Here is a 22,011-nt window from a genome sequence, read left to right as displayed (position 1 = left end):
GATAGAACCCAGGATCCTATGTCACCAAGCCACTCCCACTCATCAGCTCACACTCCCTATCTATGGCACCCCAACTTCACCTGCATGCTCCGCTTTGATGTGCTTCTTGTGTTCAATGGTGTTGGAAAAGGTTTTGTCACAGGAGCTGCACTGGAGTGACGAGAACTTGGAAGATCGATGGTTCTGAGCAGCAAACACGTCGGGGTGGTGGGTCCGATTGTGGTACCACAAACCAGACAATTGCTGCAAGAAATCTGGCAAATGTTAGGGCTTAGAATGTTCCAGCAAGCTGGAGACTTCACAAGGCCCTCATGCGAGAGAAAAATGTTCTCAGGTAAGCTTATGGCTCTGGAATCACACTTTTACCTACTGCACCAAATGTTGACATGAGAGGAGAGGGAATAAGGACCTATGTATTTATTGAGGCCACTACAGGGCAGGGCCCAGCTGATTCCTTCAGAAACTCTCATTCCTCACAACAAGCCTATGAGGGAGGTGTCAGAATCTTTCCAGTGAGGCAAATGCTGAGGTACAAGACTTGCCCAAGGTCACACAATTAGTAAACAGTGGGACCAGGATTCAAACCCCAGCCTTCAGACTAGAGATCTGTTCTTCACCACTGGGCTATATCTCATGCTTCAGAGGCCCAGGGTGCAGCAGAGAAACCTGCTGGAGCAGGGGGCGTGTGCTGTCCCTGCTCCATACACAAGTGCCCCCTCCTTCCCGGGTTCCAGAGCAGCATCGGGACGCTCTCCCTACAATTCCATGGTTTCCTAGAGACGAGGCCCAGGTCTTACAAGGCTTGGCACAAAGTCAGCTCTCAATTTTTGTTGAGCTGAAATTAGCTACTGTGCTTCTCTCTATATACAAATCTTATAGATGCCAGCAAAGACCATTCTTTTTTTTTTGCCGAGGAAGATTCGCCCTGAGCTAACATCCACTGCCAATCTTCCTCTTTTTAAGGACCATTCTTCTCTCTGTGGTTTTAGAGTTTCTCATAGATGTGGTTTCTTTTTAGTTCTAGATGGGGTTTCACTTTAGTTACATACCAAAGTCTAAGGTTAAAAAGCAGAGTCCTTCCCTGGGAGTTTTAAAAAACCCCAATAATTGTGCTATAAACAAGATAATTCCAGGCAGTGTTACACACCCCATTGTCATTCTCACCTCCTTCGACACATGGGGTCAATAGGTTCTAGAGAATGTGAGACCCAAGGGGGAAAGCAGCGTTCAGTTCATGACCAGGCTGAAATCTAAGAGGAGGGGTAAGAACTCTGCTCCAATTAAAGCTCCCCGACTGCATTACTCTGACAAGATCACCTTAGAGAATCTAATAATTACAAGCTGCATTCTTCATGAGAACCAGCCAAATCCTGAAGGCAAGATGTGCTCCACAAACCATAAACACGGGAATCAAGGAAGGCCAAAGGGAGAGTAGGTGAGGGATGGGGGGAAGAGCTCCCAGCAGAACCTGGGGTCACCTGGTAGGCCTTGTTGCAGATCCCGCAGCTGAAGGGCTTCCCTCCAACGTGAGTCACCATGTGCCGCTCCAGCATGGAAGGGGCACTGAAGATCTTCCCACAAGTGGGGCAGGGGTGGTATTCCTTGGAGTGCACCTCGTGGATGTGCTTGCGGTGATCCTGCAGAGTGGGGAAGCTCATCCTGCACTTCTTGCAGTCATAGGGATCTTCTATGTCTGGTTCCATGAGGGACGTCCATAAGAGGAAGGGGGAGGGGAAGAAAAACACCACAGGCAGCAGTCAGTGAGATGTAGGCTGTCGTACACAGCTCCAGATGCAAGGCCCTGTTTAGAGGGCATGCAGTGTCACAGACTCCAAGGACCAGAAGTCAGTGCACTGATCACCTGACTACCCCTACCTTCACCCCAGGAGGTGGGATTCCTCCAAGGCTTGTGGATTAACCACCTCTGCAGAATCAAACGTTCAACTTAATTCCTCATTTTACATCTTACAAGTTAAATTCTATTTTACTACTTTCCAGGGAGTATCGCCCTTGCTCTTCGTCTGCAGTGGGCATTTTTGAGTTTTCTAATTCTCTCTGGAGATTTCCAACACGCTCCCCGGAGCATCACCATTCCCTCTCTTGTCAGTAGTATGACTGAGGGGAGGAATGCCCCCCCCGCTCCCCACTTTAGATTCAACAGTGAAAACATTTTCATAGGTAATGTTTTTTAATGAGTGCTATATGACAGGCATATTTTAAGTACCTTAGACGTATTAACTCACTTAATCCTTCCAATAACCCTATGAGTAGGGTCTCTTAACAGTCCTGTTTTACTGATTAGGGAAATCAAAGCTTAGAGAGTGCCCAACAGCACAAGTAGGAGATGGCTGAACTGGGCAACAATGCCAGCTTTCACTCCCAGGGCTGTGCTCCGAGCTACATGCTTAACTGGACATGCCAACTCTTCAGAGGACATGCCAACTCCTCAGTGGCACCTCAAAAATAAGAACTAGCACTGAGGAAGAACACATTTGCCATCCCTATGGCAAGAAACTTTAGTCTTTTTCTGAAAGCAACAGAAAGTGGAATGTTTTAGTAATAAAATCCTTTGCCCACAGGAAAGGTCCAGCCCACAAGCCAATCTCATGTGTGCACTGATTCATATTCATTCAGGAATTCTGATATGCAGCACCATTTGGTATCATTAACTAGTTTCCCTGTGGATATGAGCTCTTGAAATCTCAGTTTTACATGTCTTGTAAGATACTTTGAAGCATTTCTCCATATGCAATGATGTGGTCCTATGAAAACAGGCAAGGAACAGTCAATGAAGGAGGCGCCTGGATGCTGGGCCCACTGCCGATGACATACCCTAAGGCATAGCAAAGTATTGTGGGTCCTTTCCATTCTGAAAATTGATAATGTCTTCCTCTTTCCTGACTCCCATGCAATGCTACTGGGAAAAGGAGACTAAAGCAGAATGTCATTTAAAGAGGTTGAGAGGACATCAAAATCGTGGCACTGGATCCAAGCCAAATCTCACTCATCTGGAAGTCTATTGCAACTGGATCTTTTGGACAGCCTTATAAACTCCTTGGGGGACGGGGTGGCACTCTATATTCCTCCTGCAGTGCCCGCTGTCCAGCAGCCACATGCTGGGCACATAGCGGAGCTCTGGCAAAGCCCTTTGCTGGCTGGCTGACAATAGACTTGAATGTCTTCACAGAAGGCAGCTGTTCGTGAGGCACTGTATTTGCTGACAGCTAGAAACTGGTGTGTGGAGAACAGGGGTGTGGAGGGGAGAAGGGAAGAAAGGGATGCAAGGTGCATGGTATAAAAAAAAGACATGCTTTGATGGGACAAATGGCACCTGAGAGGGCTGCTCTTGTCACCAATAATAGTCTCTGGCATTTGTTGAGCATTTCCTAGGTATCAGACACGGAGCTTCATACTTTACACGTGGTATCTACATAATTCTTACAACAATCCAAGGTGGTAGCAGTATTTTCTCTAGTTTACAGAAGGGGCATAAGAGGCTTAGAAAGGTAAAGAAAGTTGTTTAAGCTCTCAAGGAAGTGAATGGCAGGGTCAAGACTCAAGGCCAGGCTTGTGGTTGCAGAGCTCAAGCTCTTAGCCTCCCTGATGCGCTGTATGATCACACTCCTGCTGCAACAAGAGCGGCGGAAGAGGACGTGATGTGGCTGGCATATCGGTGACTTCCTGATGCTGTAATGAGGGATCACAGCGAGTCCTTCTCCTTCCTGTGTCTGTTTTTGTTTGTGTCAGTCCTCGTAGAAGGGGAGAAAGAAGAGGCAGACCCTACTAACTTAATGAATACAACGGCCCTTGGGAGAGAGTGCTGGGCAGAGGCTTTTAAGGGCGCGTGACCAGGGGCCACTCACAATGGCATACATTAACTCAGACAGGGTTCGAGGTGCTTCCATGGGGAGAGGCGGGTAGGACTGTAAGATGAGAGTTGGGGAAGGAGCGTGGGGGTAGAAAATGGAAGCTCGGTGGACTAATGGGAATATTCTGGGGCTCTGCTGGCCTTCTGTTATAGAGGCTCTTTCCTTCAAACATAATTTGCTTCTCTCAGCCAAACATGGCCAGGTGCGCTAAAAAGGAAGACAAGGAAACAGCCTGGACAGAGAAATAGGCATCACACAATGACATGGTAAAATGGAATTCTTCTTGAAATAGGAATGAGGAACTCTGGCTTTTTCAGGAGAATAGGGGAGGGGAAGGCACTAACGGGGCCCAGCTCTGGTGGAGTGACAACTTCTGTCATGATTTTTACATGCCTTCTCAGGGCCAGGCCTGGTGCTGAGTGCCTTACACGCACAATCTCAGTACGTACTGTGAAAGGTGTGCAGGTGGATGGAGAGGCCATTGGCTTGCCGGAAGCCCTTGCCACAGTCCCTGCAGACATAAGGCTTGTCCCCGGTGTGGGTCCTCACATGGCGGGACAGCTCAATGGACTGGGCAAACACAGCATCACAGTACTGGCATGCATACATTTTTCCTGGAAATACACATGAGTTTATTAGAGCCAGCACTAAACATTTATAGCATTCCTAAAAACAAAATCACATTCTAAGGCATGTATCAGGGAAGTATAATCTGGGAGATGACATTAAAACCTCAGGCAATTTGTATATACTGGGTGAGAGGTCTGAGCCATCCTATCAGATGGCACCTCAAACACAGCCGATCACACAGGGAGGGGGTCAGGGTGGTCTCCTCACCCTGGGGAATAAGGACACAAGATTCCCCATCTGTTAACCAGGCTACACAAGTATGGAGGAGCTCTCTCCATTCCAAGGCGACAGATACATGCTTGTGCCCAGAAATAGCTGAGTCTGGATTCCTTGCAACATATCCAGTGAGGATCGTAATTGCACACAAAGGTGAGAGACGTGGATTCAGAATGAAAGCCTTCTCCCAGTGACTTGCTATCAAGTTATTACAAATCATTTGGCTTCTCTATTTTCTCATGCACATAATGAGAATATAATGACCAGACTGACAAAAACTATTAGAAAATATAAGTAAAGAGCAAGTCTGGAAAACCGGCATTTGTAAAAAACACTAGACCAAGCGTTCCTCCAAGCTCCCTTATGGGCCAATAGAGAAGTGGGGAATCAAGGAGGTGAGGGCCAGACCCCTCAAATCCTGGGGCCTACTTCAACTAGAGCAATCAACCTCATTTTTTTATATATTGGACTTTGAAATAAGATTTTGTTACAAAAAAAGCATTTCTTGATTCAAGAGTTGAAATTATTGAGAAGCCCAGGACTCAGTCCTTGGGTTTCTTCTCTACCCTCACTTTCTAGATGATCTTATCTCAGAGCCTTACATCCCATCTGTACACTGATGGCTCCCACATTTATAGCTCTAGCTCGCAGCTTTCCCTAGAACTCCAGACTCAGATATCCAACCGCCTGTCCCTCTATTTCTCTACTTGGAGGTCTGATAGGCATCTCAAATTTATCATATCCAGAACAGGGCTCCTGATTCTCTGTCCCCACCATACAACACACACACACACACACACACGCTCCAATTTCCCCCACTTCAGTAGACGGCAGCATGATTTACTAGTTGCTCCTGCCAAAACCCCAAAGCCATCCTGAATTCCTCTCTTTCCCTCACATCCCTCATCCAATCCATCAGTGCCGTCACTTCCACTTTCAACAATATATCCCCAAACTTGAACGTTTTTTACATCCTCTCCCCCCTACTGCCCAGCACAGCTCTAGTTGAAAACCCTCTCACCTCTACACTGGACTCTGCAATGCTCCTGACTCCCTGTTTAGACCATACTCTTGCCCTATTACAGTTTAATGTCCAGAGTGGCCAGAATTAACTTTGAAAAACATAAATGAGATCCTACCACTCCTTTACTCAAAACTCTCCTATGGCTTTCTGTGGCAGACAGAATAATGGCCCCATATCCCAATGTCCATACCCCAATCCCTGAAACTTGTGAATGTTACCTTACATGGCAAAAGGAACTCTGCAGATGTGTTTTTTTTTTTAATTTTATTTATTTATTTCCCCCCAAAGCCCCAGCAGATAGTTGTAGGTCATAGCTGCACATCCTTCTAGTTGCTGTATGTGGGACGTGGCCTCAGCATGGCCGGAGAAGTGGTGCGTCGGTGCGCGCCCGGGATCGAACCCGGGCCGCCAGCAGTGGAGCGCACGCACTTAACCACTAAGCCACGGGGCCGGCCCTCTGCAGATGTGATTAAGTTAAGGATCTTGAGAAGGGAAGATTACCCTAGATTGTACAAATAGACCCAATGTAATCACAAGGGCCCTTGTAAGAGGGAGGAAGGAGAGTCAGAGGAGGAGGCATTGATGACCGAAGCAGAGGAGGCATTGATGTGGCCACAAGCCAAGGCAGGCAGGCAACCTCCAGAAGCTGGGAAAGGCAAGGAACAAATCCTCCCCTAGAGCTTCCAGAAGGAACACACTCTGCCAAAACTTTGCTTTTAGCTTCATAAGACCTATTTTGGACTTGTAACCTCCAAAGCAGTAAGATAACACACTTGTGTTGATGTAAGCCACTATTTGTGGTAATTTGTTACAGCAGCAATAGAAACTAAAACACTTCGCATAAAAACCAAAGTCCTGACCTTGGCTTGTCAGACCCTCTGAGATCTGGCCTTTGGTGACCTCTCTGACCTGATCTCTCAACACTCGTCCCTCGCTTGCTATGCTTTGGCCCCTTCTAGTTTTCTTTGGTCTCAAACAGGGAAGGCTCCTTTCCACATGGGGAGGGGGGTTCTGCACTGAGACACGCTTTTCCTAGATCTTCCATTGGTTCCATCTCTCACTTCATTCGGGTTTCTGCTCAAATCTCCTCTCTCAGAGGCCTTCTCTGACGATACCAATAGGGCCCCACCCCCAACCCTGTCCTCTCACTGCTTACTCTGCTTTACTCTTCTTCACAGCAGTTACTACTGTCTGAATTTATTTGTTTATGGTCTGTTTTACCCACTGGAATGTAAGCTCCATGAGAGCGAGGTGTGTCTAGTTACACCATCCCCGGTGCCTGGAATAGTGCTCAAGAAATTCATTCACTCAGTACTATGTTTACCGAGGGCCAGCTATTGCTAAGTACTATTCTGAGTGCCACGGATGCAAGCAGTGGAAAAAGAAAAGACTACCAGCTCTACCCTCACGAAGCTTGCATTCTAACAGGGGGAGACTAACTATGAACAAAATAAACTAATAAAGCAGATGATAATATCATATGATAAGCACTATGGAGAAAAATAATGCAGGGGAACTGGGGCCGAGTCACCGAGATTTTACACAGGGTGGTCAGGAAAAGCACTCACGGAGAAGGTAAAGTGTGAGTAAAGACTTGAAGGAGGTGAGGGAGTGAAGCACGGAGGTGTCTGAAGGGAAAGCGCTCCAAGCAGAGGAACCGCAGGAACACAGGCCCTGCAGCAGGTGCCTTGCAGCTCTGAGGCCTCGTGTGGAGGCTGCAATGGGAGCACAGGGCACGTCGGGGGAGAGCAGGCACAGACGAGGTCAGATGCACCCAGGCACTTGCTCATGTGGGGCCCGGCAGGCTATCCTAAGGCCTTCAGATTTTACACTGAGTGAGGTGAAAAGCCTTTGCAGGGTTTTGAGCACAGAAGCGACAGGATATGGTTTAGTTTCAAAAGGATCACTTGGGCCTGTGTATTGAGAACACTGTCCAGGGAAGGGGTGAGAGCAAGGAGACCAGTCAGGAGGCTACAACAACAATCCAGGTGAGGTTGTGGTGGTGGCATTACTACTTACACACAAATGCTCCACGTGACACAGAGAATCCCCTGAGAAGCCTTCCCTGACCACACACCCCCTCCCCTCCGACTGGACTACAAACTCCTGCCTCCTTCTTCTGTGTCTCCCTAGCAGTAGTCCACGTTCCTCCACGGACGGCTCTGCCCCACAACTGTCTCTGTACTAGCCTCTCTAGACCACCAGCTTGTGAGCACAGGAATTCCAACCAGTCACTCAGCATCCACCACTGCCGGATCCACAGCAGGTGCTCCACCAACGTTTTTCTCATGCTTGACCTCCACCTCAAAGCCCAGGGAATTCCTGGCATTACAGAAATTCTACAACCGTAATGCCATAATACGTCAGCCAGCCTCTCTTCAGAAACTCTCACCATAAGCATTTTACATGCCTGTGCACGTAAGTAGTCCTAGTCATCTGTGTGCGTAGAGGTTTTGTGTTCTGTTTTTGTTTTTAATCTCCTTGAGATATATATCATGCCTAATTCCAAATGGGCTTTTAAGGAGCTCACACAGTTCAATTCTGCAGCAGAAATGCAGAAAGTCTCCAAGGCCTTACCTTCTGAGTGTTTCTTCTTGGTGTGGTAGGCCAGGGCAGAGGCCTGGGTGAAGGTCATCAGGCAGTGCTTGCACATGAATGGGCGGTCCCCAGTGTGAAGGCGAAGGTGGTTCTTCAGGGTAGAATTGGCTGCAAACTTAGCCCCACATTCTTCACAGGAGAAAGGCTTCTCGTCGAAGTGCTCTGTCAGTTTGTGGTACTGCATGCCTAGGGAAGCCATGCCAGGGACCAGAGAGATACCAGTAATCAATGTTATGAGTCCAGCGTGAGGATACATAACAGCTCTGTCTCAGGCTAGGCCTCAAGAGGAAGCACAGCATGGACCACAGGACACCAGGCCACGCTCACTCGGACCTCACATAGCCGTGCTGCTCATCTGCCCCCCACCTGGCACTCCAAAAGTCACCTTGGTCCCACTCCTGGTTGGATCAGGCGTGAAGTGTTCTGTGTTTATCTTTCCTATCCTCTCTCTCTCTTAAATAGGACCCAGTCACCCAGAAAGAGTGAAACAAAACTCACTTTTATGTTTCATTAGGTTTATCCAACATCTGGGGCAAGGGAAAAGAAGTCCAACTATACATCCCGGGGTTTCCGTGATTCTCGTTTATTATCAAGAAACAAGTGCTTCATGGAAACCAGGGTCAGGTGTTCAACAGCTGGTTATTATTATGAATAATAATCACCACAATTTATTGAGTATTAACTCTACTGTAGGCACTGTACTAGGAGTTTAGCTATATTATCTTAAATCTTCCTAACAATCCAAAACAGTAAGTGGTAGCAGGGTGCCTATTTAACAGACGGGGAAATTAAAGCTCAGAGTTGATTCCAGAGCTCATGCTCTTCTCAGAACCTTACCCCGCCTCTGTAGGAACCTGCTCTATTTTCTAGGCCCATCCACAGCCCTACCGCAAACAAGTAGAGGCAAGGCCTGGAATCCAAACTACAGTATTCAGAATTACCATCCTCTGCTACCTCCCCTTCTTGAATGTACCTGAGGCATGAGCAAATTCTCTTCCACAGAGGTCACACGTCACCGGAAGCCTCTTCTTCCTCTTCTTGGGGACGTCAGGCTCTCCAGCTGCACCGTGGGCTTCCAGCTGATGTTTCTCCAGCTCCTTCCTCGAATCCCTGGTCTCGTTACACTCCTTGCACTGCACCTGCTTGCTCCTGGCCACGCGGCAGCGCTTCACGTGCACCTTGAGGCGGCAGTAGAAATGGAAGCTTTTGTCACAGGCCTTACAGACGAAGCTCTTCTTGGCAGAGTCTGGGGAGGCAGAAGTGCCTTCCTCTTGCTGTTCTGGCAAGGAACCAGTCTCCCCTGGGTCGTTCTGCTCCGCAGACTGGCAGCCTTCTTCAGCTGGCTCAGCCACCTTTTCATCTGCTTCACTGTTGGCTTCAAGGTGAAATTTATTACTCACCTTCCACCCTTCCTCTCCATTTTCCTGAGCAAGGAAACCTGCATAGGAGAGAAATCGCATGGCTCTGGGAATTCTCTGTGTTTCTACTTTGCTTTCTAACCTTTGCTTCTTAGAGGAGAATGGAGACTACTTGGGACCCTCATAAAACTCTGAAGCAATATCATTGTCATCATTACTTTCTGATAAACACAAATAGCATCATTTTACGTCTATGTCTGTGACTTTTCTAAGTACTGAGGGCATATAAAATAAATAAATAAGGCAGTGATGGATGAACTCTTAAATGAACTGCTGCCTTTTCTCGCCAATAAGGTGAAAAGCTGGGGGCCTGACAGGACCCTACCCCCCGTTTCTTACCAGTGTATGCTAACTCCTGCATGACAGGCTGTAGGCCTGGGAAAGATCTGTGGATGCTGCACAGGAGGTGACATATTTCAATGGCTGAGACGGATTTTTCCATGGCTCTGCTCAGCACTGCTCTCAGGGAAGCTTCAGGGCTGGCTGTCTCAGAGGAAATGCTCAGAATCTAAATGAATACCATGAGACAAAGGTTTGTGGTTAATATCAGCAGATTTTCTCCATGGTTTTCAACAACAACAACAACAACAACAAAAAGCTAATTTCAGGATGGCATTGTTCCATCTATAACAAGTTTACATTTCTTGTGATAAATGTAGTGGAGCGCCCTCTTTTCCAAAGAACAGGGAAATTAACAAAATAATAAAAAGGAGGCACATGTCAAGACAAATGTGCAAATACAGAGAAGGTGTAAGCAAAGAAGCATTAAGCATTTTCTATGAGAAATATCTTCTCAAAAACCAAGAGTCACCCAGAGAACTTTTCTAGCTCTTAATATTAAAAGCTTAAAACTATAGGATTTGGTTGCTGGCATTTCTGTCTTGAAGATCAAGATAATTTTTCATAACGCATCAACGTCTGGAAGTAATTCTGTACGATCAGTGGCTTCACATTTTTAGATACTTAGATGTACCCTTTTAAACATCATTTTCTTTCATAAAGAAACAGCTTTTTAAAGGTTCAAATAGGGGCTTTAAAGAGGCCAAGAATATTATTTCAAAGCCATCTTCTTTCAGAATGTTAGAGCTATCAGCAGAAAGACTCAGTACATGAGAAAATAAAGCTAAACCATCCACAGATGGCCAAAGGAATTTTCACTTTGGAAGATATTTTATTTCTGCTCTTTTCAAGTCTATCTAAATAAACCTGATGTCTCTGGAGGCAGGCATGAGACTAATTAGTGAGGCTAAAACTGATCAACTGCAGAAGCCCCATCTCTGAAGTATGAGGCATGCTAGAGAGTCTAGCAGATGAATCTCTCCTCTGAAGCCGCTCAGACATGTGTGCCATCTTCTTCCCATCTGAGAGTCAGACTGAGGTGGGGCTGTCACCTGTGTAGACAGAGTTAGAAACCAGCCCTTCTGCACACCTTGTATGCCTAACTTGGATCAAAAGCTTCTACAGGTGAATGTGCAGTTTAATTTTATGTTCCTTTATAATTCTTCCCCACTCAAGATACACATGATCCTGGACTGGACATCCATGAATGCCCCCCCAATCCCCACCTGGTTTTTCTGGGATGCTGCCCACACTGTGAGAAGCCTTTCAGAAAATGAGTTGGCACTATTTGCTACCCCATATGGGCAAAAGCTTTGTTCTTTCTATGTTTATCTTGGCTCTTTCTAGAAGGCAGAATAGAGCATGTAATAAGACCAATTTTACTTTCCTTTCTCTGAAAGAAGTTGCTTCTTAGAACATGTTAGAGAACAGTATCATGGTTCCCTTTGAGTTTACCTAGGTTCAGACAAATGGGATAAATCTAGATTTGAGTCACATGAACCAGGGTTCAAATCTTGGCTTCACCTCTGCCCAGCTGGAGCATTCTAGACATGTTACTGAACCCCTTGGAGCCTGAGTTCCCTTATCTGTAAAATGCAGATGACATCGCTAGCCACTTAGAGTTGGGAGGATTACAAGAGCAAGTGTTATGAAGTGTTAGCTCAGCACAGGGCCCGGCAAACAGCAGGCGCTCTACAGAGCTGGTTCCTCCCTTAGGAACAAGATAGTCTGAGGCATCAACTCTGTAAAACTCCCTGAAACAATGTGTTTTTATTCCCACCACACCTCTTTCACAGTCTCTGCCAGGTTCTCCTCCTCTGAGGTAAAGCACTTGAGTTCAGTCCTTTGTTGGATGGCCTCTAGGATCAATTTGTGATGCCTCAGGATGGTTTCTAAGGCAGCACTTTGTGGCGTGGTCACTGAAAGAAAGGGGGATCGGAAACTCTTTAGTAAAACTATGAGCATCATTTTTTCCCGTCACCTTTTCTCAACTCAACTCTCCATAATGAGAATACACTTCACCTATCTCCTATCTCCTACCTGGGGTCAGGAGTGAGGAAAATGGCAAATTTCACTGTGATCAGAGTACAATTATTAATATAAGGTTAGAATGTTTACTGTGTATTTTATTTTAAAAAGTTTACAAACTCCCATGTCCTTGAACGAAAGTGTCAGTCCTGACTTCCAATGGTAGGGACGTGGAAGACTACCACAAGAGAGCTCTCCTATTTTCTGGCAAGACTGACAGTAATCTCTGGTGGGGGCAAAGCCATGACAGGGGTGAGGTGACCCACCTGCTTGGAAGAAAGCATCGGCCCCAGGCTCCCTTCGTATTTCCTCCATGAGCAGGTTCAATGGGCAGGTCTTTGTCTCCTGAGCCATGAGCAGCAGTTGCCAAACAGCTGTTGCAGAGAGAGTCTGCTTCTCTAGAACTGCTGACATCAGAGAACTGAAACCACCTGAACCAGAGTCACGTTTCACAAGCTTCTCCATGACCTTCAAGATGCAGCACAAAGACACATGTGAGGGACTTCACAGCCACCAGCCCAACTGCAGAGCTGCAAGGCTGAGTCCTGGGTTCCAGTGAACATACTTCTGGGGAGAAGTTTTTCAACATCCTTCACCTCGCTCAACCTGAGAGGCATTTATACATGACAAGCTTCTTCATTCCTCCTTGTCAATGCGTTTCCTTATCACTGCAGAAATTACAACTATCCTACTTGTCACTCTGCCTTAGAAATTGAATCACCTTCTACTTCTCCTTCTCTACTGACCCCTTAGCATTTCTCAACATGGCTGTATGTGTATATTTATATAAGATATAAACATATTTTAAAAATATACATATGTGTATTCACCTTTATTCCTACTCTCATTTTACCCTCCCTCCCTCCATCTCCCTTACCTCTCTTTCTCCAGAGGCTAAACTCTTCACGTGTGGGATCATTTTTAATAACATCTGGTTGTCAGTGAAAATCTCAGAGAGGTTTTCTTGATACCGTCTCAACAGCTCAGTCCCATAATCAGCACTTGCTTGGACTGTAAGGATATTAGCAAAACAATAACGTTTGACACAACAAAGCCTCCTTAAGGGCTTCTCCTACAGAAGAGAAGGGGGTTACAAAGGAAAGAGGAGAGAGATCAGCATGAGAGCTCCATCTCCTCTGGAGAGCTAGTTCAGCTCCTGGCTTGGGGCCTCATACACATGTGTTCAGATCTCCCTTGGTCTACACTTAATCACGCGGTGCTTCAGGATCACAAAACCAGTAACACTTTGAAAGTTAGCCCCCGGTGGTAGAAGCTAGCAATTGCTCAACAGGGGGGTAATTAGAAGGCTGCACTCGTAAGAGATGCAGATGTACAGATTCAAGGGGTGTGAGTCGTCCAGCCTGAGGTCAAGGATCCATGTGGTGATCCAGCACACAAGCAGGCATGAGTCAGGACTGTGGAGAGGAGCTGACCCATCCTTCTTCTGTGTGCATGCCCTCTGAGCCAATCAGTTAGGTACTCTTTTAAGAGTCATATTTACTTGAAAGTAAAGAAAAATCAAAACTCTCAGGCCTTTCCCTTAGCTTTGCAGATATTTAAAACTTTATTCTCCTCTTTGGCCCAGTAACTTCACTTCTGGGAATTTAACTTAAGAAATGATGTAAAGGTAAAAAAATCTCTATCTACGCATAATTTCTGATGATGATGATGATGATGATGATGAAGATAACAACTAACATTTACTGAGTGCCCATTATGTGCTAGGTACCGTGCTAAATGTTTTACATGTATTATCTCATAGTGGCTACAAAAACGAGTATGACAGGTTCCATTCTTATCCTCATCTCACAGCAGAGAGATGAGGTTCAGAAGAGCCAAGTCACTTGCTCAGGGTCACATAGCTACAAAATGAGTCAGGATGCAAACCCAGATAGTCTTGACAGTCTTACCCATTACACTACATGTGCCCCAAACAAGGGCATGAGTAATACATCATATACATCCTTATGATGGAAAACTACATAGCCTTCAAAAAATGTGCTTATAGGGAGATTTTTGAAATGTGAGGGACAATGTTTATGTTATACTGTTAAATGGGGGAAATTATAAAATATAGTATGGTATCTCAACACTGAAAAATAATGCGATAGATAAAATATGTCAATATTTTATTAAGTGGTATATAATTAAGTGGTAGGAGTTAAGGTTATTTTCTTCTTTATTTTTTAAATTGTTCAAGTTTGTATAAGTATATATTACTTTTATAAGTTAGAAAAACAGTTCTCTCATTTTCCGAATATCCTTTTTCTGAAAACCATCTCAGTCTCAAACGCTCTCGCATAGGGGAGAATTGGCTGGAGTTGGGTAGTTTTTCTAAGGAACAGGATATAGGCTCACTTCCCCAAGCTGAATGGACTGAGGGGCAGTTAATTCTGGGGACTGCTGGAACCAAAGAGCACTCGAATGGGGACACGGAAATCAAGATTTGAGTTTTTGCTGTCACATTTGTCAACATAGCTTGTCAAAATCATGTGCTTTGTGAGCCCGTCTGCTCTTTAGGCATTCACAGCTGACATGCAACAGCCCTGGGAAAGCCACACTTAAACAAACCCTGAACAATAGGAACATCATGAGGGAGCTTAATGGAGAAGAGTCACTCTCAGATTTCAGATCTTAACTCCAGAAATACTGAGAATCACTGATTTGTGACAGCTAGTTTCTGTTTTGCAATGGCATTTCTTAACACTGTCTTATAAGCCCAGCATGGAACCAAAAGGGTGTTTCAAGCTATAATTTTCTGTAGGAGTGGTTCCAGTCCAGAGAGTCCACAATTAACTAATACCTGGGGTGCTCGGCAAAGTGGCTAATTTCTGCAAATTCTCCAGCAGAAGGCCCAGCTTTGGGAACGTCATCTTCACAGCCTGGAGGAGTTTTACCAAACTCTCAGCAGTCAGGGTCTTCTCTTCAGACATCCTATACAGCAAATTTTCTATTGTCTCCTTGGGTGTTCCGCTCTCACAGCAATTCAGAATCACCTGCAGTGGCAAGCAATCAAGCAGACACCGGTTACCGGCAATTCTCAATGTATCTGACACACCACTGGAAAACCTAGCAAGACGGCATTACACGACGCCCTGTCTCCAGGTCCTCCTCTGCTGGTCTCCAGCGCTATTTTCACAGTCTCTTCCTTATGCTATTTCAGTAAAAATCCAAAACATTCTCCAAACAAATAGCTCTATGAAAATCTTTTTTTCTCAATTGCAGAGCTGTGTATAGTCTTTGCCTCCAACAGTTTGCATTTTGTGAAAATATTCTTACACTAGGCCTATATGGCAGAGCAAGTAGCTTACATCTAACGTGATTCCTTAGATTTAGTTTGTTCAGACACTAAGATTGAGAAACAGACTGGCAATTAATACAGTTACAGTGCTTTTCAATTTCTGTTCAGTAAAGTACATGACAGGGTACAGGTGGCAATTTCAGACCAATTCTATTATTTTACTTCCTTTTTTTATTTGTATAGAAATTTAAATACCAAGATAATTTATATATTAGTCTGTGGCCTCCAAAATAATAGATTAACTGTGCATTTCTCGATTATTTTTCCTGTGGATTCTTTATTATCTATCCTTCTCATTCTCAATAGCCACACACACAAGCTCCAGTCACCATCCTACAGGTCTACTCCCTTCTTCCTTTGCGTGCTAGGGGATGTGCTGAGTCAAGAGGGCATGGAGCTTCAGCAAAAGGTTGAAAAATGAAACATGTGACAGCTATTTTACAGATAGTTTCCTATTATGATAGAACTATTTCTTAATGGATTACGACTCAATATGCTAACTCAGTTATTATGGAACTGATAATGTGGGAGATTATTTTAATACATGTAATCTACGGATTCACAGTAACTGAATTTTGAGCTTTCCTTTGGGAAAATGCCAGCTCTCATGAGAAACAGGCAAGCAGATCGGTCACGGTGGCATGCCAGAGGAGGCCATTATCAAATTAACTCCCCTTTTAAAATAATGAATTTAGCTACAAAACCAAATAAGTTTTACACGTATGAAAGGAATATCTATATTATATATATGAAAGGAATGTATATATTATAAATCAAGTTGTCATATTCCTTGTCAGTACAGAACATAGTCATTCTCTGTTTAAGGTCTAATATATATTAGATTTCTACTAAATGAATCATAATTTAAAATTTAAGTGCTTGTATCTAAAAACCATACTGATTTCAGTGCTATCTCTTACTTCCTAAACAATAACCTGGTACATAATGAGGCAGCCAGATACTCTTAAGAGCAGGTATAGGCTTCAAAGACAGACAGCGCTAGATAGAAGCCCAGTTCTAAAATTTATCGCCTTTGTGACCTTGGGCAAGTTATTTAATTCTTTGAACCTTGTTTTCTTCATCTGCAAAAGAAGATAACAATACCAATTCTTGCACAGTTGTTATGAGGATTCCATAAAATGAAGTTGTTTTTTGGTAGAGCCGAACATAACTCCCAGGACATATGTGATCTTTAAAGGACAGTGGTTATTGGGGCCGGCCCCATGGCTTAGCAGTTAAGTGCACGCACTTCGCTACTGGTGGCCCAGGTTTGGATTCCGGGCGTGCACCGACTCACTCCTTGTCTGGCCATGTTGAGGCAGCATCCCACATACAGCAACTAGAAGGATGTGCAACTATGACATACAACTATCCACTGGGGCTTTGGGGAAAAAAAAGGAGGAGGATTGGCAATAGATGTTATCTCAGAGCCGGTCTTCCTCAGCAAAAAAAGAGGAGGATTAGCATGGATGTTAGCTCAGGGCTGATCTTCCTCACAAAAAAAAAAAAAAGAGAGAATATGCTTTGTTTAGAAGTCTGGGTTCCAGTTTGGCCCCAAGCAGCTATGTCTTTGGGTGAGCTGCTTAACCTTCTTAATTGTCTGTTTCTTCATCTTTAAAATTAGGGTAATATCCATAACTTAATAAATTTGCTGTGAGGGTAGAATTTAGCGATGTTTAAAAGGCCCTCAGCACACTGCTTGGCACACAGTAAGCAATAAATAAGTGGCAGCTGTAGTAATGACTGTTTTTGTATGTTTCCCATCCTGAGGTAAAGACATTCCTATTTATCACTTCTTACAGAACCCAAGGTACGTACGAACAAGGGTCCTGGTGCCCCAATTACCATCATTCCAGATGACAGAAAAGTTCTAAAAGGCCTGAGCGCACATTCCACATGATGTCAAGACACTGTGGCTATTCAATCAACATTCACCTCTACACTCCTGCTTTATTATTTTGCTTCAATTTTCGTGAGAAGGAGTAGCTTAATGAAGCTCTGGTGTAACCCCAATCCTGAGGGGTGTTTTTGTGATTTATAACTAATTTAAGTTCTTCTGCTTCAGCCCTTTTGTCAAGTGAACTGAAAGTGACAGAAGAAAATGACAGTGTGGTCTGTCCTGCTGCAGAGAATGAGGCAGAGTTTAGGTTCTTCCTACAAATGCTGTTTTACCAGGATAATGAAACAGTTCAAGGGACACGTTCAATCTAGCTAATAAGGAAAAGGTTTGAATGACTAATCGAATGAAATCACTAAACAGGGAATCAGGTACTTCTAGAGCTATAAGCAACTTTAACGAGTGCCTGAAATTATACTTAATATGAAGTCTAAGGAGAAAACAAGGGTTTAACCTTATTTTGTATATTATCTTTCTCTAAGAAGTTCAAAGCAGTTAAAATTTTAAAAACATAATTAACTTGCAAAACATAATTTTGAGATTAAAGATTGCTCCCATTTTACATGAAAAAATAGGAATATAAGATCACTGAGAAAGAGAAAATCTAGGATCTGGTCCTCACTCGTAATCCAGTCCTTAGCCATTGCGACAGTTGTTTCTAAACATTTTCTCTCCTGAACATTTAAGCCACTTCCCACAGTTTTAAGAATTGATGCTGCAAAAGTTCCCTGTCCCTACTCCTTCCTTCCAGATATAAAAATATTTTTAGCACAAAGTTGAAATCAATAACAGCAACAAATACAGTTATCTAGTTGACCTGAGAAGTCATGCCAGCAGTTTTACGAGGATTTTAGTACCTAGCTGGTGGGAGAGTAAATTGGTACAAGCTTCCTGAAGGGCAATTTGGCAATATATATCAACCACTTGAAAATTTTTACTCTCTCGATTCCCAAACCTCTCTTCTTAGAAATTATTCTAAGGAAATAATTTTAGAAGTATGCAAATATTTGTAGGCAAGGATGTTCTCTGCAACATCATTTATAATAAGAAAATATTGGAAAACCAAAATATTGGAAACAAATACCCCAAAATAAAGAATTAATGAATTAGAGTATATCCATTAGACAGAATACAATACAGATACCAAAATCCATATTGTAGGTATAGAAATGTATTCACAATATATTAAATAAAAAACCAAAGTTACAGAATTGTATGATAACCCCATCTCTGGATGATTCAAATGAGAAAAACTGGGAGCCCATGCTCTAGAATGTTAGCGGTGATCATCTCTGAGTGGTGAGATGATGAGAGATTTGAATTTTTTTTCTTTCTGCTTGTTTTCCCAATTTTCTACAGATGAACAGTGTTATCATTTCTATAAAGAGGAAAAGTGTCATAATAATTAAAAATGTGACCAAACACTTTAATTCTTGGGGCGACTGTCTTATATTAAAACCTCACTGAGTCAGAGCAGGAACATCCATCTGTCTACGCGTCTACACGTTTCGTGTACAGCTGCAACGCGCAAGGCCCTCCCTCAGCAAGCTGCTGCAAGGGACACAAAGAGGCGTGAATCGAGAACTTCAAGGGGCTTACTATGCAGTACACACGAAAATACTACAAGGCAAAAAGTGCCGTGTGCCACACAAGAGGTTTAAACAAGTGCTATCTGAATTCAGAAGGGAGAAAGATACTCGACACAGTTACCCTTTTCTCGGTGCCAGTCAGGAATTCCTCCTTGGCTGTTTCCAGGAACTCCGTAATAGGTCTCAGCTGTGTTACACACTGGATCAGGTCCTCTTTGTGTTCTAGTAACAGAATAGACAAGGTCTTTCCCTCCTCTGTGCTCCCTGGGGGAGAAAGAGATCGAGACGCACAAGAGAAGCTCGTCAATTTGAAGAAAATGACAGCAGGGTTTGTCACGAGAGATCTAACAGAATAGTAAAGTGATTCTCAGCCTTTTCTGAGCACCCGAATGCAGAATCTCTTTTTGGAAAGGAAAATACTTTATTATTCTGTTTAAACTCTATGAAAGGAAAAATGTTTCATTTATCTGTCGAAACACAAAGCTGCAGAGCCAGCCAGAGGTTAACTTCTGGTTGGCAAGGCTACTGCTTTGTACCTAACCCAAATGAGAGAAACTTCAGCCTTTAACTGCTGTCAGGGAACCAGCTCACCCTGGGCACTAAAACAGTGATTTGGATGGGTGGCTTTTTGAAGGGCAGGAGAACACTGATGGTATTCTCCAACTGCAAGGTGTCAGACTAGTTAACTAGGGGATAGAAATGGAGACTCAAATTTAGTCTGTATATATTTAACATGCAGCTTCTGGCATGACATGTAGAATTTATGTGAAAATCACTTAACAATAGCCACGCCACTCAAGAAATGTATCACTGGAGCACACTTGACAGCATCTTCCCAGAACAAAATTCAGTCACTCAGGTGGATAGGGTTTCTCCTACCTTTTGGCTGCACTGCTTCTCCGTCTCCTGGCTTTCTGTCTGACAGCACGGTCTTCACTGCAGGATTAGAATCTTGGTACAGCCTCAACATGGACACAACAGTCTGAACATCCAGGCTCTCATCTCTCACTTTACCCAGGATTCTCTGGAATGCGGAATGTCCTTCTTCACCCTCAAGACATCCCATTATGGTCTGCGGAACAGAAGTACCCAGAAAGACTAGCCACAAGAACCCATGCTCCTTGGATTTGGCAAGTAAGGCCCTCAACAATTTGATCCCCGCTTACTTGACCTTTTCTGTAGCATTTGGCATTACCACTGCCTCTGCATCACAATTCTCCTCGGACTTCATAACACTGAAGCATTTTGGGTAAACACTCATCTTTCTGACCATGCTTTTTCAGCCTTTCTCATCGGTTCTTCTTCCAAATCCATAACCATAAGCAGTACCTAAGACTTTTTATTTTTCTCCCTTTAGAAAAGCTCTCACATGTATAGCTTTAACTGTCACCTTTATGCAGATAACCCTGAAAACTAGCTCTCTAATCTTAAGCTTTCTGTTTAAATCTAGAGCCACACAGTTTCTGCTAGATATGCCCTTACTCTCCAGAGGTCTCAGCACCACACGTCTAAAACCAAGCTCACCATCCTGACTCCTCTAAACCTAGAGTACTAAAATATCAACAACTCCAGTGGTAAAATAAACAAAATTAACATCTTTCACACAAATGGGAGGAAGGCCAATTGGAAGGCAGGATTAGTATTTCTATTTTACCAATAATGAATTTATTTGAAAAAAATCTGGAACCAAAACTTCATTTCATGTGTATAGTCTTTATATTTCTATTTGGCAAAACTACAACCTACCTTTGATGCTTTTTAGTGTCAATACTATAAAAGAAGATAGAGATTTCTCACGAGAGTCTTTAGAGAGCAAAAAGTTCAAGTTTTCTATATACACACATAACACCAAAGGATCTCATGATTATCTACACTTGCAAAGTTCAGTCAGACAATTATAAATTCTGGTAGTAATTATATATTTAAAATTTTTATTTAGAGAGATTTTATCTCTCTCTCCTCCTCCCAAATAAATAGGAATTATAAATGAGTTAGATTCTATGTTTCTTGGCTTTGCTTTACCTTGTTTCCTGATCACAGAATGGCTGTATAAAGCTAAATTAAAATTAAAAAAAAAAACGGTCCTATGTTTTTTGGTCATCTACAAAAGTAAACTTAGATAAAACACAGTTTAGTAATCCACATTAAGATTATACTGCAATAAGTAATTTCCATGAACCTAAACTAACTTTTCTTGTCTCTATTTTAAAAATAATAAACAAATGAGATAAAGACATCAGTTGAATGTTTAATCCCTTTCAGTTACATTTATTCAACCTTTCATAGTTTTGTTAGTTGGCCTAAAATTTCTTTAGAATGCCTTCTCCCTGACAGTGGAAGGGACCTGAGGTAAGCAGCCTCTACAATGGTTCCCAACATCCCTGCCTCTAGGTATTCAGGCCCTTGGTCTGAACCTAGTGCCATGCTTCTAAGGAAGAGAATATGGCAAAAGTACTGGGATGCCACTTCTGAGGCCAGGTTACTGTGACTTCCATCTTGTCTATATGTGCACTCTCTCCCTCTGTCTTTGCTCCGGAAGAAAGCTGCCACATTGTGAGCTGCCCTACAAAGAGGCCCACCTGGCAAGGAGCTGACTTCTCCAGCCAACAGAGACTGGGTGAGCTTGGAAGTGGATCTTCTGAAGCCTGTCCACAGTCATGTGAGTGAGCTCAGAAAAAGATACTGCCACCCACCCCCGGCTGATCCCCTGAGGGCAGCCCTATGAGTCCTGAGCTAGGGACTCAGCAGCTAAGTATGCCTGGATTCCTGACCCACAGCAACCACGGGGTAATAAACGTTTGCTCCTTTTTTTTTTTTTTTTTTGTGAGGAAGATCAGCCCTGAGCTGACATCCATGCCAATCCTCCTCTTTTTGCTGAGGAAGACTGGCCCTGAGCTAACATCTGTGCCCATCATCCTCCACTTTACGTGGGATGCCACCACAGCCACCACAGCATGGCCCGACAAGCGGTGCATCAGTGCGCGCCTGTGATCTGAACCGGGGCCGCCAGTAGCAGAGCGCGCGCACTTAACCACTACGCCACGGGGCCGGACCCCATGTTTGCTCCTTTAAACTGCTAAATTTTAGAGTAATTTGTTACAC

At 43.9% G+C, this 22,011-nt stretch overlaps 1 protein-coding gene across 5 annotated transcripts in view; it reads right to left on the bottom strand.

Annotated features, from left to right (window-relative positions):
• The window catches only part of ZBTB40 (zinc finger and BTB domain containing 40), a 78,680-nt gene that overhangs the window by 9,236 nt on the left and 47,433 nt on the right, over positions 1–22,011 (bottom strand). For all 5 annotated transcript variants that reach the window (XM_058553174.1, XM_058553176.1, XM_058553172.1 and 2 more), the window contains 12 exons: positions 19,789–19,981; positions 19,031–19,173; positions 14,926–15,118; positions 13,000–13,133; positions 12,389–12,590; positions 11,880–12,013; positions 10,095–10,263; positions 9,311–9,775; positions 8,317–8,523; positions 4,319–4,483; positions 1,479–1,693; positions 81–243 (listed from right to left, as the gene is read on the bottom strand). In XM_058553174.1, coding sequence (XP_058409157.1) covers positions 81–243; positions 1,479–1,693; positions 4,319–4,483; positions 8,317–8,523; positions 9,311–9,775; positions 10,095–10,263; positions 11,880–12,013; positions 12,389–12,590; positions 13,000–13,133; positions 14,926–15,118; positions 19,031–19,173; positions 19,789–19,981 — 2,383 coding nt within the window. The remainder of the gene's footprint in view (positions 1–80; positions 244–1,478; positions 1,694–4,318; positions 4,484–8,316; positions 8,524–9,310; positions 9,776–10,094; positions 10,264–11,879; positions 12,014–12,388; positions 12,591–12,999; positions 13,134–14,925; positions 15,119–19,030; positions 19,174–19,788; positions 19,982–22,011) is intronic.

Source organism: Diceros bicornis, chromosome 13 (assembly GCF_020826845.1).
Source record: "Diceros bicornis minor isolate mBicDic1 chromosome 13, mDicBic1.mat.cur, whole genome shotgun sequence".
NCBI classification, from domain to species: Eukaryota; Metazoa; Chordata; class Mammalia; order Perissodactyla; family Rhinocerotidae; genus Diceros; species Diceros bicornis.
Note: the sequence above shows the minus strand (reverse complement) of the source record. Positions and strands in the feature narration are given on the sequence as shown.